This window comes from Dipodomys ordii, unplaced genomic scaffold (genome assembly GCF_000151885.1).
Source record: "Dipodomys ordii isolate 6190 unplaced genomic scaffold, Dord_2.0 Scaffold74, whole genome shotgun sequence".
Lineage (NCBI taxonomy): Eukaryota > Metazoa > Chordata > Mammalia > Rodentia > Heteromyidae > Dipodomys > Dipodomys ordii.
In genome coordinates this window covers 165,156-180,439 of record NW_012267290.1, presented here as the reverse complement: position 1 = coordinate 180,439, position 15,284 = coordinate 165,156, and the positions used below count along the sequence as shown (strand labels likewise).

Genomic DNA, 15,284 nt, shown 5'->3' with positions numbered 1-15,284 from the left:
ACACAGGCCCGACAGCCATGTTGCGGGCGGGCGCCTGTGATTTAACCCTCTTTCCTCTGGGGCTCCCCACCACCCGCTTCCTGACTGGTTTCCTTGTCGCCCCGACCCCCAAAAGCAGCCCAAATCAGTAAACCAGGCGCGAGGGGAAGGCAGGCAGGTCTGATGGGACTAAGAGGCGCAGCGCGTCCCACCTCCCGGGCCGGGGCTTCCCCTCGACCCCGGGCCAGGTCGGGAAACAGCTTGTAGGCCCCATCCCCAGGCTTCCCCACGGAACCCAGGCCGCTCGACGACGACCGTTGGAAGGCCCTTGGCGGGAAAACCGGGGTAGGCGGAGACTAAGGCTCAAAGGCCCGCCCCGCTCTTCCGGGATTCGTCGCTCGCGGCGGAAGCGGGCCTCGCGATTGGTCCGCGCTGCCTTCGCTCAGCAATCTGAGTGGGAACGTTCTGGACACTTGGGGCTTAGACAGTCGAGCGTCGCCTGAAGGTGGGAGTGGCACGCGCGTCCACTCTCGGAGACCCGCGGGGCTCCTGGGATGATGGAGCCAGACTCCGCGGAGACCCCGGGGCCTTTCCCCGCGGCCTCCCTCAAGGAGGAGCTGCAGTGCGCGGTGTGCTACGACCCTTTCCGGGACGCGGTGACCCTGAACTGCGGCCACAACTTCTGCCGCGAGTGCGTGAGCCGCTGCTGGCTGGAGCAGCTGGAGCCCGCCTGCCCGGTGTGCAAAGACCCCGCGTCGCCCTCGGCGCTGCGCACCAACCACACCCTCAACAACCTGGTGGCCAAGGTGCTGCAGGCCGAGGGCGCGTGCGGGCCCGGCCGCCGCCCGACGCGCCGCTGCCGCCAGCACCGCGCCGAGTTCTCGCTCTACTGCCAGGAGGACAAGGAGCTGCTGTGCGGGCCCTGCGGGGCCGACTCGCGCCACCAGGACCACCGCGTGCTGCTGCTGGAGGACGCCGCCCGCAACGCCCGGGTGAGGGCCGGACCCGCGCCGTCCCCGAGCGCCTCCCCCGCCCCACAACCCCCGCACCGTCCTCGCGATCTCAAACGTCCCGCAACCTCACGTCGTACACCCGCCCCCCACCTCCCAACCCCTCGCGGTCCCTGCAAACGTCCCCGCCACCTGCCACCTGCGCTGTTCCCGCGATCCTGTGCAGGCCCCGCGATCCCTGCAACCCGCCCTACGGCCCCACACCCTTCCTGCCCCAGCTTCTGGTGGCTTCTCTGGCTTGAGTGAATCCCCACTCCCATCTGTGGCCAAGGTACCCAGGGCTCCTGAATGGCAGGAGAGGCAATGGCAGCTAGGTGATAGCTAGGACTACTCTCCCAAGACCACACCCTGCCCTTTGCTCAAGGGGTCAGGTCAGACAGTGGCATGTGGCCCAGCCCTGGATATACCCACGGGCTCTCAAGCCTGGCACCCTCAGCTGAGAGGTGGAGAAGGAGTCCAAGATCTGGCCCATGGCAGGGGGAATTTGGAGATTTTTATTTTTTCCTCCCTGGAGCCCAGAACTTGCAGCGTGCCTAGCTGTGGGAGAAGGCCCTCGCAGTAGTGGGCTAATTTATTCTGAATCTCTCTAAATAGGCAATAAATATACTTAACAGGGCAAAACTAACACGGAGTAGTTTTTCTTACAGGATGAGAAAATGATTAGAAAAGTGTTCATCTGGTTCAGAGGTTTGTTGTTGTTGTTGCTTTAATTTTAAAACTTGGTGTGTGAGCCTGTACTGGGGTTTGAACTCATGGGCACTGTTCTTTAGCTGTTTTACTCAAAGCTTGGTGCTCTACTACTTGAGCCACACCACCACTTCAGTGTTTTGTGGAGTTGCTTGTGGTTTTTGCTGGTTAATTAGCAATAAGAGCCTCACTGACTTTCCTGCTAGGGTTGGCTTGGAACTCATATCCTCAGGACTCAGCCTCCTGAGGAGCTAGGATTATAAGTGTGAGCCACCTATAACTGGCTTAAAATGTTTTTGACTTTTCACCTTTAGAAATGTATCTTCCGTTGTGGTCATTTATGTATCAACTAAAAAAACAAGTTTCTGAAAATGTGTGCTGTATTCTGGCCAGTTTTCCCCATCCTTTTTTTAAAAAGTAAATTAATTTGTTTTTCATCACCTACTAATACTTGAGTTAGCTGGCAGGTTAGCTGGCAGGAAGCAGGGTTGTACTGCAAAGGAGATAGTTCAGGAGCCCCCCAATACTTGTCCTCTAGGCCCCTTTTCCCCCCTTTCTGCAATAACTTTATTTTAAAAGTTGAATACAGGGCAAGGAAAGTAGTTCAGTGGTAGAGCCCTTGCCTAGCATGTGTGGGGCACTGCATGTATGGGACACTAGCATGAATGACACTGGGCTCCATCCCTAGCACCATGCAAAAACATTACAGCTACATACACATGTTGACACAGTTCCAATGAAAGGTGATGGAAAGATGACATCAATATACATATTTGAATAAGTAACCCTGGTTCTTAACTGTATTTGTTAGCAAGGATCCACAGCAATGTGTTTCCCCATTTGAGCTGGCAGAGGTGCCTGGAGAGCTGAGTTGGGCAGCTGGGGACTTGGGACTAAATGAGTAGGGGGACTGAAGATCAAGTCCTGATTAGTCCTGGTGCAGCTGGTATAGATAGGATAGGCAGGAGACAATGCTGAGAACCCTCAGGCAGAGGCCCCATGTTAGCCCCCAGCCAGGATTCAAGAGGTCAGGTCCAGGGGCATCTTGCCATTATCTGCACAGATGCCTTGAACTGCTAGGTCTCAGGCAGGAGGTGAGCTAGCCAATAGTTCCCTCGCCAGAAGTGCTAGGCAGGTTAAAGAGGCAAAGGAAAAGTATTTTGGGCAGAGGCAACAGCACATGGAAGTCTAGAAGGTGGAAAGCTTGCCCTTGTAGGCACCAGGAGAATTTCAGAGTAGTTAAACTGGGAGTGGAGATGCAGTCAAAGCCAGGAGGCACAAATCGTAGCTTTATCTCCACTGATTTAATGAAGAAAATGGGTAATGTAAGATCAGTGGTCATGCAAGATGTCTGAGAGTTGGAGAGATCTAGTACCTAAGGATCTGAGGACATGCAGTCTGTAGTACTCTGCTATCTTCAGTAGAAAATGGACTAAAACATTCCCCATCCAAGTAACTTCTTTCATCCTGCCCTGATTACTGACACATTTGCTGTCCTCAGCTTTCAAGCCAGTCCCTACAGATCTCAGATGCAACAGAGCACAGTTATTGCCTACTTGTCAGAGACTGTGTCCAGGGCGGAGGGATTCTCATTCTGCTCTGCACTGAGGCTCTGAGTAACTCAACTGCAAGCTTAGGTGCCATGATTGACACCTGTTTGTTGACAGGTCATGCACTTCATGATGAATCTGGAAGTCAGTTTTGAGTTGGGTAAGGATAAGGTCTGGATGAGATCCAGTATATTTGCATTTCTGTGTACTTACACAGAATGAGAATGTGATGATTAAATGTCATAATTTGTTAATAAGCACATACCATCTTACATGGTATGCTCATGGCTGTTTATAATTAGTATCATTAGAATTGTCATTTTTATTATTTTTCCAAAGACAACCCTTGAAAACCCTTCTCAGAATGTGGAGAAGAAAAAATATAGAGAGAAACTATCAGGTCACTAGATGGAGGTATGACTCAGTGGTAGAGGATAAGTGCCTGCTGAGCAAATGTGAGACCCTGAGTCTAAACTCTAGTTTGGGTATGGGATGTGATAAGCCTCAGATGTAAAAGATAGATATTTAACCTAAAACTCAGTGGTTCTTTTCTTTTTTGAAAGAAGGTCTTAACTTTGTAGCTCAGGTTAGCCTCAAACTCTTGATTCTCCTGCCTCCATCTTACTGAGTGCTGAGATTACCGATGTACACTATCATGCCTGGCTCAGAGTGGTTCTTTAGGAATTATATGGAGGCCAGAAGTGACAGATAAAATTTATAAGACTAAATTAAACAAAGTCTGAGTTTGTCAGCTAAAGTCTTTCACACTATCCAAATAATCAGTCATGTGTAGGTAAAGCCTCTGGGGAGATGACCTCCCTATCCTTGTCAGACCATCTAGTTTGGGAATTTGGAAAGGTTATAGCTATTCCCATAGCTCTGGGGTCCCCAGGGCCCACCCTGGACTAGCTGTAGGTCTGGACAGGATAGCTTACTCTGCTGTATTATCACCAGCTTGAGAGAGATTGGGCCCCTTTAATTCCTCAGCCCCATCTATCCACCTGCACCAAGCATAGATGAAGGTTTGGTTAGAAACCTCTGAGGACCCTTTGTACTGCAAATGTGGACTTAAACACTAGGATTTAAACAGGATTTGAGCTGTGCCTGTAGTACGTGGCTCAACTGTAACTAGTAATATAGATGTTAAACTGAGATTCTAGCTGTAGATGTGCTTGGTCTCCAGCCCTAACTCACCTCCCTGCCTACTCATTCCCCTCATCAGGCCAAATGTAAGAACATGGAGCATATACTGCAGCAGAAAGTCAGGACCTTCAGCAGTACTCGGAGTTCCTATGAGGCCCTGGCAAAGCACAATCAGGTGAGTGAGCGACAGGGCTAAGTGGGGAGTGGTCGGACACCACAATCCAGTAGAGGTAAGAGAGGGAGAGTTGGCTCTGACTTTGGCCAACATTGCCCCTGGGGTAACTGTTGACTCTGAGTTGACTTCAGCATTGATGGTTTTGTTCACCATGCCTTTGGATGCTGAACTGGGCCACTCTGCCTTTGATAACCTGGATTTGTAAGGCCAGCAGCCACAGGATTGCCTAAGTCCCCTGTGCCATTGGCACATGTGTCATATGCTACCATCTACTGGGTTTTCAAGGCAGTATGATTTGGTGTTCCTTAGTGATTCCTTGTTTCCTTTCAAACCATATCTACTCCATGGCAGTGTTAGACCCCTCATTCCTTAAATATATAATGTCCATCACTGTCACTGTCAAATCGCTCATATGCATCCCACCTGATTCTGCTTTTGTTCTGCATTCCACTGTCCACTGTCTGTGTACTGGACATCAACCAGTCTACTACTCTACTTAAAACTGCATATTCCCCTGAAAGTGCCGTTCACTAAGGCTGTGATCTGCCCTGCCTGCCTGGTGCTGTCTGCCACAGCCACCTGCCCTCTTTGTTCCTTATCTGGCCAAGTCTCCCCAGACCTCTCACTCAGCATCTTACCTCGGCTCACATTCCCCTCTCGGAGCTTTTCCTGATAACGTGGTTCACTGTCAAGTCTCCCTGCTTTATCCTCTTTAAGACATTTCATTATTTATCATCACTTTTTTAGTCCCTTCTTTTTATCTGTTCCCATCCAAATAAAGACTATTATCTTGAAGTTCTGGGCAAATTGTAAATGACTAAAGAAAAGCTCGTAGCAGTGGGCTTTAGTTCCATAACCAGCTGATAATGAGGCTCTTTCCTGAACCCAAGCCTTGTCAGTGGGCACACATACTAGGATGTTTTTCAGAGCAGTGTCAGGCAGCCCAAACTGGTGTGGCTCTGCTATGGATATGTCCAGCTGAATGATAATTACTAAGAGCATTCACCTGAAGAGGTAATAGCCCAGATAAACCATGTTGCTATAATCTAGAAAGATTAGGACAGTAACTCTCCAGTAGCCTTTCACAACCAAGCCCAGTTCTCCAGGCAAGCCTTTCAGACCCTGCCAAACAAACTCCCTGAATCTGATTCTTTTTATTCCTTTAGATAAGGCAAAGCATAAAAGTATCCAGCAGAGAGCAGTCACTCAGTATTTCTGATGTCTTTGAAACCCACAAGTTCATAGGGTTCTACTTTTTTTATTGTCAAGGTGATATACAGATATACAGAGGGGTTACAGTTATATAAGTAAGGTAATATTGTACATAATTTTTTTTGTCAAACTTGTTACCCCTTCCCTCATTTTTCTCCCACTTCCTCCCCAATCCCCAAAGTTGTACAGATTATTTCCAGCATACTGTCTTGTGAATATCGCTATTGCATTGGTTCCCTGCTTGTCCTTTGTCTCAAAATTCTGCTGTTCCCCTTCCTTTCCCTAATTTAGATAAATAGATATACAGTACAGGGTATCAAAATCAAATACAGTGACAACAGTGTATATAGCATTGGGGGAAGAAATACAAAAAAAATACAAGAAATCACACAGTACATTAAAAACAATAACACAACAATGCTTGATAAGAAATGTACTCATTACCTTGCTTATGTTATTGTAACCCCTCTGTACAGTATTTTCACAATAAAAAGCTTATTAAAAAACAACAACAAAGGAAAAACCTCTTGTGTCCATGTCTTGGTGTTCATTTCACTTAGCATCATCTTATAGGGTCATATGTATGTAGCTATTGAACTATTCTGCCCATCTGCTAAGATTATCCTAGACGTATACTATTTATTGCAAATAAGGGAAACCATGGGACCTTTACTGCTTTGGGTCTGGCTTACTTCACTTAATATGATTTTTTCCAAGTCTTTCCATTTCCTTACAAATAGGGTGGTTTCTACTTTTTCATTGAATTATTTTGTTATATGTCAGAACCATAAACACAGATTGAGCTCACTGTCAGAAAATTACCCACACTGCCATTGCTGGAGGACACCTTTCAAGTTGTTTTTCCCATATTGTCGTGGACTCATCTAGCCTCATCTCTGCTCTTTATTTTGCTTTCTTTTATGACTAAAATAATTTGAGTGGCTTTGCCATGGGGCAGGGCTGGACTAGTCATTTTAGAGGTGAGATCTATCAGTCTGTCCATCATCCCAGATATTGGAAGACTCTTTGCTTTCTGTACAGGTCAAGAGTTGTACATAGTCCAGTGAATTTCTGTTTGATTGATGCTTTTATTGTTAAATCCCACAAAACCGTGAATATACATCTCAATGTTTATGTCCTTTATTGCTAGCAGTGATAATGGCTAGAGGTGCCTTGACACTACTGATTTTTCCTACCTTGTTCAGTTCTTTCTTCCAGGGCTGGGAAGTTGGCTCAGTGGTAGAGCACTTGCCTTGCATGCCTGAGGCCCTAGGTTCTATTCCTCAGCACCATATAAGCAGAAAAAAAAAGCCGGAAGTGGCGCTGTGGCTCAAGTGGTAGAGCGCTAGCCTTGAGCTGAAGAGCTGAGGGACAGCACCCAGGCCCCTGAGTTCAGGTCCCACGACCAGACACCCCCCCCCACAAAAAAAGAAAAAATTTATCTTCCATCCTCTCTATTATGTACATTATCAGTCTTTTAGCCTAATGCTGTTGTCTGTCTCACTTACCTTTTTTATTATTGGTAAATTTGTGTATCATTTCAAAGTATAAGTCTTTTCATATAATTGTCTTCAGTAAATGTCAGTTCATGTCCTTTTTGTTCTTGAAATATTTATCTTTCTCCTAGTTCATTTGTAAAAGTGCTTTGTATATTAAGACTAGCTGTAGTCTATCAAATATGTTGTAAGTATTTTTCAAGTTTGTTATTTTCTCAGTAAATTATTTTTGTCATCTTTTCAGAACCATACATATTTATTGAATTTTTCAATCCCAAAATGAGGTCACAGGCTGGGAATGTGGCTCAGTGGTAGAGTGCTTGCCTTGCATGCATGAGGCCCTGGGTTAGATTCCTTAGCATCACATAAGCAGAAAAATCCAGAAGTGGCACTGTGGCTCAACTGGTAGAGCGCTAGCCTTGAGCTGAAGAGCTGAGGGGCAGCGCCCAGGTCCAGAGTTCAGGCCCCACCACCACCAAAATGAGGTTACAACCTGCTGTAGCTAAACATACATTTTGATTGTTTTTCTAATAGTTGTCTTCTAATTATGTCTATATACTTACTTGTGTTAATAATCTTGCCATATAAAAGTCTTAATTATTATTTTCATAATCCAGTTATCTCATTCCTTTAAGCCTTCCAAGTTTCATGTAATGCTAAGGAAGGTCTTTCTCATTCCAAGGTAAGAAATATTTCTTTGCTTTTTCCCTAAGTATTTGTGTGGTTTTTATCCTCCCTTCTTTACTACTTTTTATATTAGGATTTGGAGTGTAAATATTATTAATGAATGCGTTTTAAAAGAAATATTTCATCTTTACTAAAGCTTTTCACTTAGATACATCTAAGGTCCTCAAATTTGAAGACAAATCACTTGTAAAAGTTTCTGCTAGTTTGCAATAATTCATTTCTGTGATTCAGGACTTTCCTTGTTGTTCAACCTAAATGAGATTCAGAAGATTTTATGTAGTGGAGGTTATAGGACTGAGGTTGACAAGGTCAGCTACAAGCAGTGATTCCATTTAAAAAATATTCAGCACAACTGTTTCTCCATTTCTAAGGTGATCTTAACCCCCCATGATAACCCATGATTACACTGAAGTATAGAACACAAATGCTACACTTAAAGTCTGAAGGTCCCTAGCTGGAGAACAGATGAGGCCCCTCCCTACATCTGACCTTGAGCCCTCTGCTCTGCTGCAGGTTGAGACTACCTGGCTGGAGGGTCGCATTCACCAGGAGTTTGAAAAGCTACAAGAGTTCCTGAGGGTAGAAGAAAAGGCCACCTTGGACATGATGACCCAGGAGAGCAGACAGAAGCAGCTGCTGATAGATGAGAGGGTGAAGCAGCTCTCACGAGAGGTGGAGGCACTGAACCGAGAGGTTAAGCGGCTGAAGGTGGAGATGAGGGAAGATGATATTTCCTTTCTCCTGGTAAGAGGCTCAACATCTGGGTTCAGGGTACCCCAGACCACCAGCTCCACCCAGCTCACTCTGCCTGTGACTTTCTGAAACTGGCCCCCCATGAGCTTATGTTGTTGTGGTTGAGACTAGGAAGTCCATTAGAGCAGTCCCAGGAGCCTCTTAGGGGGTCTTCATTTTCTATGTTATGATTTGATTTTTTTTACTTAAGTAAGGTGTTGGTTCTCTCCTGTGTGTGTGTGTGTGTGTGTGTGTGTGTGTGTGTGTGTGTGTGTGTGGTGTGGTGTGCTTGTGCTGGAAATCAAACCTAGGATCTTGTATATGTTTGGCAAACACTCTACCACTAAGCTACATCACCAGTCCTCAGTCCTCCTCCCTTCTTAAGAATGATTTCATTCTCTCTTTTAAAAAACAAGATTGAGGAGAAGTACAAGTTGTCATGTCCAAAAGGAGCTCTACAATGTCGGTGCGGGAGGGGGGTTGGGGGAGGAAGGGGAGGGAAGGAGAAGGATTGGGATTCGGGGGGAGTGGGGAGGCTGGGAAGGGATGTGAAGGGTAAACCAAAGGAGGTGGCTGCAATGCTTGGTAAGAAATGTACGCATTATCCTGCCCATGTAATCGTAACCCCTCTGTACAGAATGTTCACAAATAAAATAAAATTAAATTAAAAAAAACAAAAACAAAAAAACAAGATTGAGGGCTGGGAAGGTGGCTCAGTGGTAGAGCACTTGCCTTGCATGCCAGAGGCCCTGGGTTCGATTCCTCAGCACCACATAAGCAAAAAAGAAAAAAAGCCGGAAGTGGCGCTGTGGCTCAAGTGGTAGAGTGCTAGCCTTGAGCTGGAGAGCTGAGGGACAGTGCCCAGGTCCAGAGTTCAGGCCCCACGACCGGACCCCCCCCCAAAAAAAAACAAGATTGAATTCAGGTTTTCTTCCATTTAGTGATTTTGTCATTGGTCCTTACAGAGAAGTTTCTGGAACTTGACAGCTGGTTTGTAAATCAGTCAGGATTTGAGGTACAGTCTCCTTCTCCCATAGAACAGCTGAACTTTCCAGAAAGGAGTCTTTGCACAGTGGAGTTGGAAGGGTCAGGGAAGTCTCTGGAGACAGTGTCGTCCATCCTGGGTAGGATCTTTGTGAGTTGTGTGTGCTATGCAAAGCCTTGACCCATAACGTCTCTATTCTGTAGGAGACCCCTTCTTACAGTCATTTGAGTTTCTTAGCATTGTGCTCATTGCCTATTCTGTTTAAGAAATTGTATTATCCTGTGTTCAGAAATGATTTTTATTTGTGACAAATTTTTTAGAAAACAGATATTTTGATGTCATTTTCGTACTATACTATACAATTCACCCATTTCCTAAAATTTATTTTATAAGAAAATGAGGTCTCACTGTGTTGTCCAGGCTGACCTCAAATTCCTGGGCTTAAATTTTCCTCCTCCTAACTAGTTTGACTACAGTCATGCATCACCATGCTTGGCTTCATTCAGCCATTAAAAATGTATAATTTAATGGTTTTCAGTATTGTATAGAGTTGTACAACCATCATATCAATCAATTTTAGAACATTTCATCACCCTAATAAAAAGCCTCACACCCCTCGGCACTTCTCCCCAATCCTGTAACAACCCTACTTTTTTTTTTAAAAAAGTCTATATTTGCCTCTTCTAGAAATTTCATACAAATGCAGTCATAGAAATATATATAGTCTTTTGTGACTGACTTTTTTTTTTCTTTTTGGCAGTACTGGGGCTTGAACTGAGTCTGTCCTGCTTGCTAAGCTGATGCTCTGCTTCTTGCTGTTTATTTTGGAGATAAAGCCCCTTGAGGATTTTTATTCCTGAGTTGGTTTCAAACCATGACTCTCTGGATCTCACTTTCCTAAGTAGCTAGGATTACAAGCATGAGCCACTGCTGCCTGACTAATGACTGACTTCTTTTAAAACTCCACTTTGTGGCATCTTTCAATGCTTCTTTCATTTTTATGGACAGTTTCCCTTATCTATTACATTTTATTCCTCAATGGATAGTCATTTGGATTGTTCCTACTCTTTGGCTTTTATAGAAAATAGGAATATAAGCATTTATACACAAGTTTTATGTGGATATCTTTTTCATTTCTCTTGGGTATATCCCTAAGATTTACCATATCACATGATTTTTTCAAATTTCTTGAAGAACTGCTAGACTATTTTCTAAATAGACTGTACTATTTCATATCCTCATTAGCAGTGTATGATGATTCCAATTTTTATATGTCCTTGCCAATTTTCTTTTCTCTTTAGATAGCCATCCTTTTGAGTGTGAACTAGTATCTTATGATATGATTTGCATATCCCGATAGCTGATCATATTGAGCATCTTTTCACATGCTTATTGGTATTTATAGATCTTTCTTGGGAAAATGTCTATTTGGATTCGTTGCCTACTTTTAATTGGATTGTCTTTTTAATATTTACTTTTTATACTTTTTTTAATATTCTAAATATAGGGCCTTTTTCACTTTTAACTGTATATTTACTACTAAATCTATTTTGAATATATTTGTATACTTTGAGTTTTTTCAATCTTGTTTAAGGTTAGGGCCCTACTCCATTCTTTACCATGTTAGTATCTAGTTCTATCAACATAATTTGTTGGGAAGACTGTTCTTTCCCTCATTGACCTTGGCCTGGTATAGATAATCAGCTGGGGATAAATGTGAGGGTCTATTTCTGGACTTGCAGTTCTATTCCACTGACTCATGTCTATCCTTATATACCACATTGTTGTGATCACTAATGTTTTATAGTAAGTTTTGAAATAGCCGTGTGTGAGTGCTATTTGTTTTTGAATTTCTATATCAATTAAAAATTTGTTTTTCTGTTTCTGCCAAGAAGGCATGTGGGATTGGTTAAATGATCACTCATGTTGTTTTGATGTGCTATAGCCTTATAAATGCTAAGCCAGCACTCTCTCCCTCAGCCCTGGCACCTGAGATTTTGATAATGATTTCACTGAATTTGTAGATACACTTGGGCAATGTTGACATCTTAACACTAGCAAGTCTTCTGATGAACATCCTTTTGAGCCCAGAAACTTACATACTTTTTCTGTTTTTTTTTTTTTCTTTCAGAAACACAAGACCCGAAAACGCCGGTAAGTTTTTAAGTCTTGTGAGGGAAGGGGAAGAATAGGAAGAGAAATTAGGGGCTTAAAATCCCATGGCTCTAAGACCAGGCAGGCAAGATCAGATGAAAGAGCTCTTTTTTCCAATTCTGCTTGGCACAGGGAAAGTGAAGAGCCACTGTTCACCTTTCAGGGAAGAACACCAGACCTGTGGCTTGTATTTTTCACTAATCATTTAAACTAGCTTCTTGATTGGCCTCCTACCTCTGAGAGCTTCAGGACACTAGATTAATGGCCATTGAGCTCTCGGATGAATATGAAAGAATTGGGTCCTTGTCCAAGATGTCCAAAAATGGAAGAGTACTGAAAATGGTAATGAGTTCTTTGTTACTAGAGGAACTTAAGCAGAGGCTTCAGGATACCTGGCTCTGTAGGCAAAAGCATTGTTAAGGTCCCTCCAACTCAGACATCTCCTGAGCAGTTGCATGTGCTTTTTACCCACAAGAAGAAGTCTCAGTGTTGGAGAACTTCCTACATGTATCTTTCTTAGCTGGGTGGGAGGACCCTTAGTACGGAATCCTGAAGGGGTGTGGCAGGCCAGTGGGCTCCTGGTCCAGACCAGTTTGTTGAGGAAAGTCGTGAGGAAGTTTAGGATTTAAGCAAGGGACCCAGTCTTGTTGCACATTTTCAGTTAACACACTTCAGTCTGGGATGCCTGGTCCCAGCCCCAACCACTATGCCCAGTCCTCCATTCCCAGGCTCTTCTACACTTTGGAGCCGGAGCCCATCCAGCCTGGCATGCTCATTGATGTCTGCAAGTACCTGGGATCTCTGCAGTACCGCACCTGGAAGAAGATGATTTCATTCATTGAAGTTGGTGAGTGGGGGGTGCAGGCAAGTGTTTTAGCAAAGAGCCAGCTGAGTTCACCTCTGCTAGATCCAGCTCATTTTCCATCTGTTATCTTTCTAGTCTAGAAAAGGCTCCTGGCCCTTTCCTCCTTGGCTTCTGCTTTCTTCCTTGCCCTGCTTCTACTCCATCCCCTTGTAGTAGGGGATGGAGTTTAGGTCATGCCTCTGCCTCCTCTTCAGAAAGACAAGTGCTTTCCTTTGTATTCAGAATCCTACCTCCTTGTTCCAGCATCACCTCTCCCAAGGTGACTTCTGTACATACTAGTCACTCTGTCCTGTTTTTACAGGAAGAAATGTCAGTGCTTTTCTGCTATAACCAAAGGACTAAAAACTGAGTGGCTTAAAATGACTGATGTTTGGTCTGTAATTAGAAGTCCACTGTCAGTCTGTGAGCAAGGCCATGCTTCCTCTGAGGCCTGTAGGGAAGAGCCTCCTCACCTCTCCTTAGTTTCTGGTGGTCGCTGATAGTGCCAGCTGTCTCTAGCTTAAGCTGCAATACTTTGTCCCATAGCATTTTCCTTTATGTATCTTTGTCTCTTCCTCATTTTACAATGACATGGTCATGGTGGATTAAAAGTCTAATCTCAGCTTAACTAATTACAGAGACCCTATTCCCAATCCAGTCTCATACTAAAGGCTTTCACATATCCTCATGAGGAACCTAGTTCAACCCATGTCCACTCCATCAGCCTAGGCAGCTCCTGTACACACTGGAGCAAGTGGGAGAGTGCTGGTCAGTGTGGTATACTGATGATGTCAGCTGGCCTGGGAGCTGGGAGGGTGACTGTTTTACTGACTGTCCCCCTTCTCCTTCTGCCTGTAGTGCCCATCACCTTGGATCCAAACACTGCCTCTGGCTGGTTGTCAGTGCATGATGACCTTGCAAGTGTCAGCAACCAACCCTATTGGAGACAAGTGGAGAATCCAGATCGATTTTCCTCAGCACCAGCCCTGATGGGCTCCCAAGTCTTCTCGCAGGGTTCCCATGCTTGGGAGGTTTCTGTGGGTGGGCTGCAGAATTGGCGTGTAGGTGTGATGCGTGTGGAGTCAGAAGCAGGAGAAGAATGTTATACACGTAACTGCTTCTACGACACACGCTCAGGCTTCTGGTACATGTATCATATGCGGGGTCAGGAGGATGACATGTGTATAGCCTCAGAACAGGGCACAGTAATTCTGCCACTGCCCATGCCACACCGCCTGCGTGTTGAGCTGGAGTGCGAGGATGGTGAGCTGTCATTCTATGATGTTGAGCGCCAATGCCATATGTATACCTTTCATGCTTACTTCGGAGCAGTGCGGCCCTACTTCTACATAGGCCCCCCGCAGGGCAATGAGGCCCATGAGCCTCTGCGTATCTGCCCCCTTCACATCACTATCAAGGAGGAGCTGGATGGCTGAGCTACCTCTAGCTTGTTAGGTGTTATGCCATGGGCCTCTTCTCTTGTTGCCTTGGAAGCCTACATTTCTTTTAGTGTTCTTATAAGCAAAAGTTGATGTTTTACCTTAATTCCTTTTCCTTGTACTATTTCATTGTGTGCAGTGAAATAAATACAGTTTATTTGTTGGTTGACGAGCACTCAGCTTGTTTCCACTTCTTTGGCTCTTAAGAATAATGCTGCTATGAACATTTGTGTGAATGTTTGTGTGTGTGTGTGTGTGTGTGTGTGTAAGTGTGTGTAAATGTCTTTAATTTTCTTTGGTATATACTTAGGAAAGGTTTTTCTAGATTTTATGGGAGCCCTAACTTTTAAGAACTGTCAAGCTATTCTCTAGTGCAGTTCTACTGTATATTCCTACCAGCAGTGAATGTAAGAACATTATGCCACATCCTTGCCAACACCGGTTACTGTCTTCTAATTTAGCTATCCTAGTATGGGTGAAGTAATTTGCCATTGTGGCTTTTATTTGCATTTCCCTGATAGTTGGTGATGGATCATCACTTGGCCTCTGGATATTACTCAATGGTAGAGTGCTTGCCTAGCATGCCCAAGGCCTTTGGTTCTGTATTCCTCATCCCCCCCCAAAAAAGGTTTTCATGTGCTTACTGGCCATTATATAATGTCTGCTTAGGAGACTATCTTCAGAGCCTTTGGCCATTTTCTAATTTGTTGGTCATGAGGCTTGAACTCACAGCCTGGGAACTATCCCTGAGTTTTTTTGCTCAAGGCTAGTGCGCTACCACTTTGAGCTACAGCTCCACTTCAGGTTTTTTGGTGGTTAATTGGAGATGAGTCTCATGGACCTTACTGCACAGGCTGGCTTTGAACTCAGTACTCAGATCTCAGCCTCCTGAGTACTAGGATTACAGACATGAGCCACAAGTGCCCCGCTCCTTTGGTTATTTTTTAGTTGGGAAATTTATACTTTAATTGTTGAGTGTAAGACTTTTTTTTAACATTTGGGATACCAATCCCTTTGTCAGCTATATGGCTTATAAATCTTAACTCCTATTCCATGACTTATCTTTTCACTTTTTTTTGGTGGGGGAGGTCTAGTCATGGGGCCTGAACTCTGGGCCTGGGCACTGTCCCTCAGCTCTTCAGCTCAAGGCTAGTGCTCTACCACTTGAGCCACAGCGCCACTTCCGGCTTT

At 44.7% G+C, this 15,284-nt stretch overlaps 1 protein-coding gene across 1 annotated transcript; it reads left to right on the top strand.

Annotated features, from left to right (window-relative positions):
- The first annotated feature begins 536 nt into the window (after positions 1–536).
- Trim35 (tripartite motif containing 35) lies at positions 537–14,090 on the top strand. Its single transcript, XM_013024235.1, has 6 exons — positions 537–971; positions 4,449–4,544; positions 8,453–8,683; positions 11,788–11,810; positions 12,539–12,657; positions 13,513–14,090. The coding sequence occupies exons 1-6, from the start codon at positions 537–539 to the stop codon at positions 14,088–14,090; spliced, it is 1,482 nt and encodes a 493-aa protein (XP_012879689.1).
- The last annotated feature ends 1,194 nt before the right edge of the window (positions 14,091–15,284 follow it).

What these genes read in the sequence shown, in the direction of transcription:
- Trim35 (XM_013024235.1), top strand. Translation starts at nt 537, where the DNA reads ATGGAGCCAGACTCCGCGGAGACCCCGGGGCCTTTCCCCGCGGCCTCC. An exon ending in ACGCCGCCCGCAACGCCCGG is followed by an intron (nt 972 to 4,448) that starts GTGAGGGCCGGA and finishes TCCCCTCATCAG; the next exon opens with GCCAAATGTAAGAACATGGA. An exon ending in CACAAGACCCGAAAACGCCG is followed by an intron (nt 11,811 to 12,538) that starts GTAAGTTTTTAA and finishes CTCCATTCCCAG; the next exon opens with GCTCTTCTACACTTTGGAGC.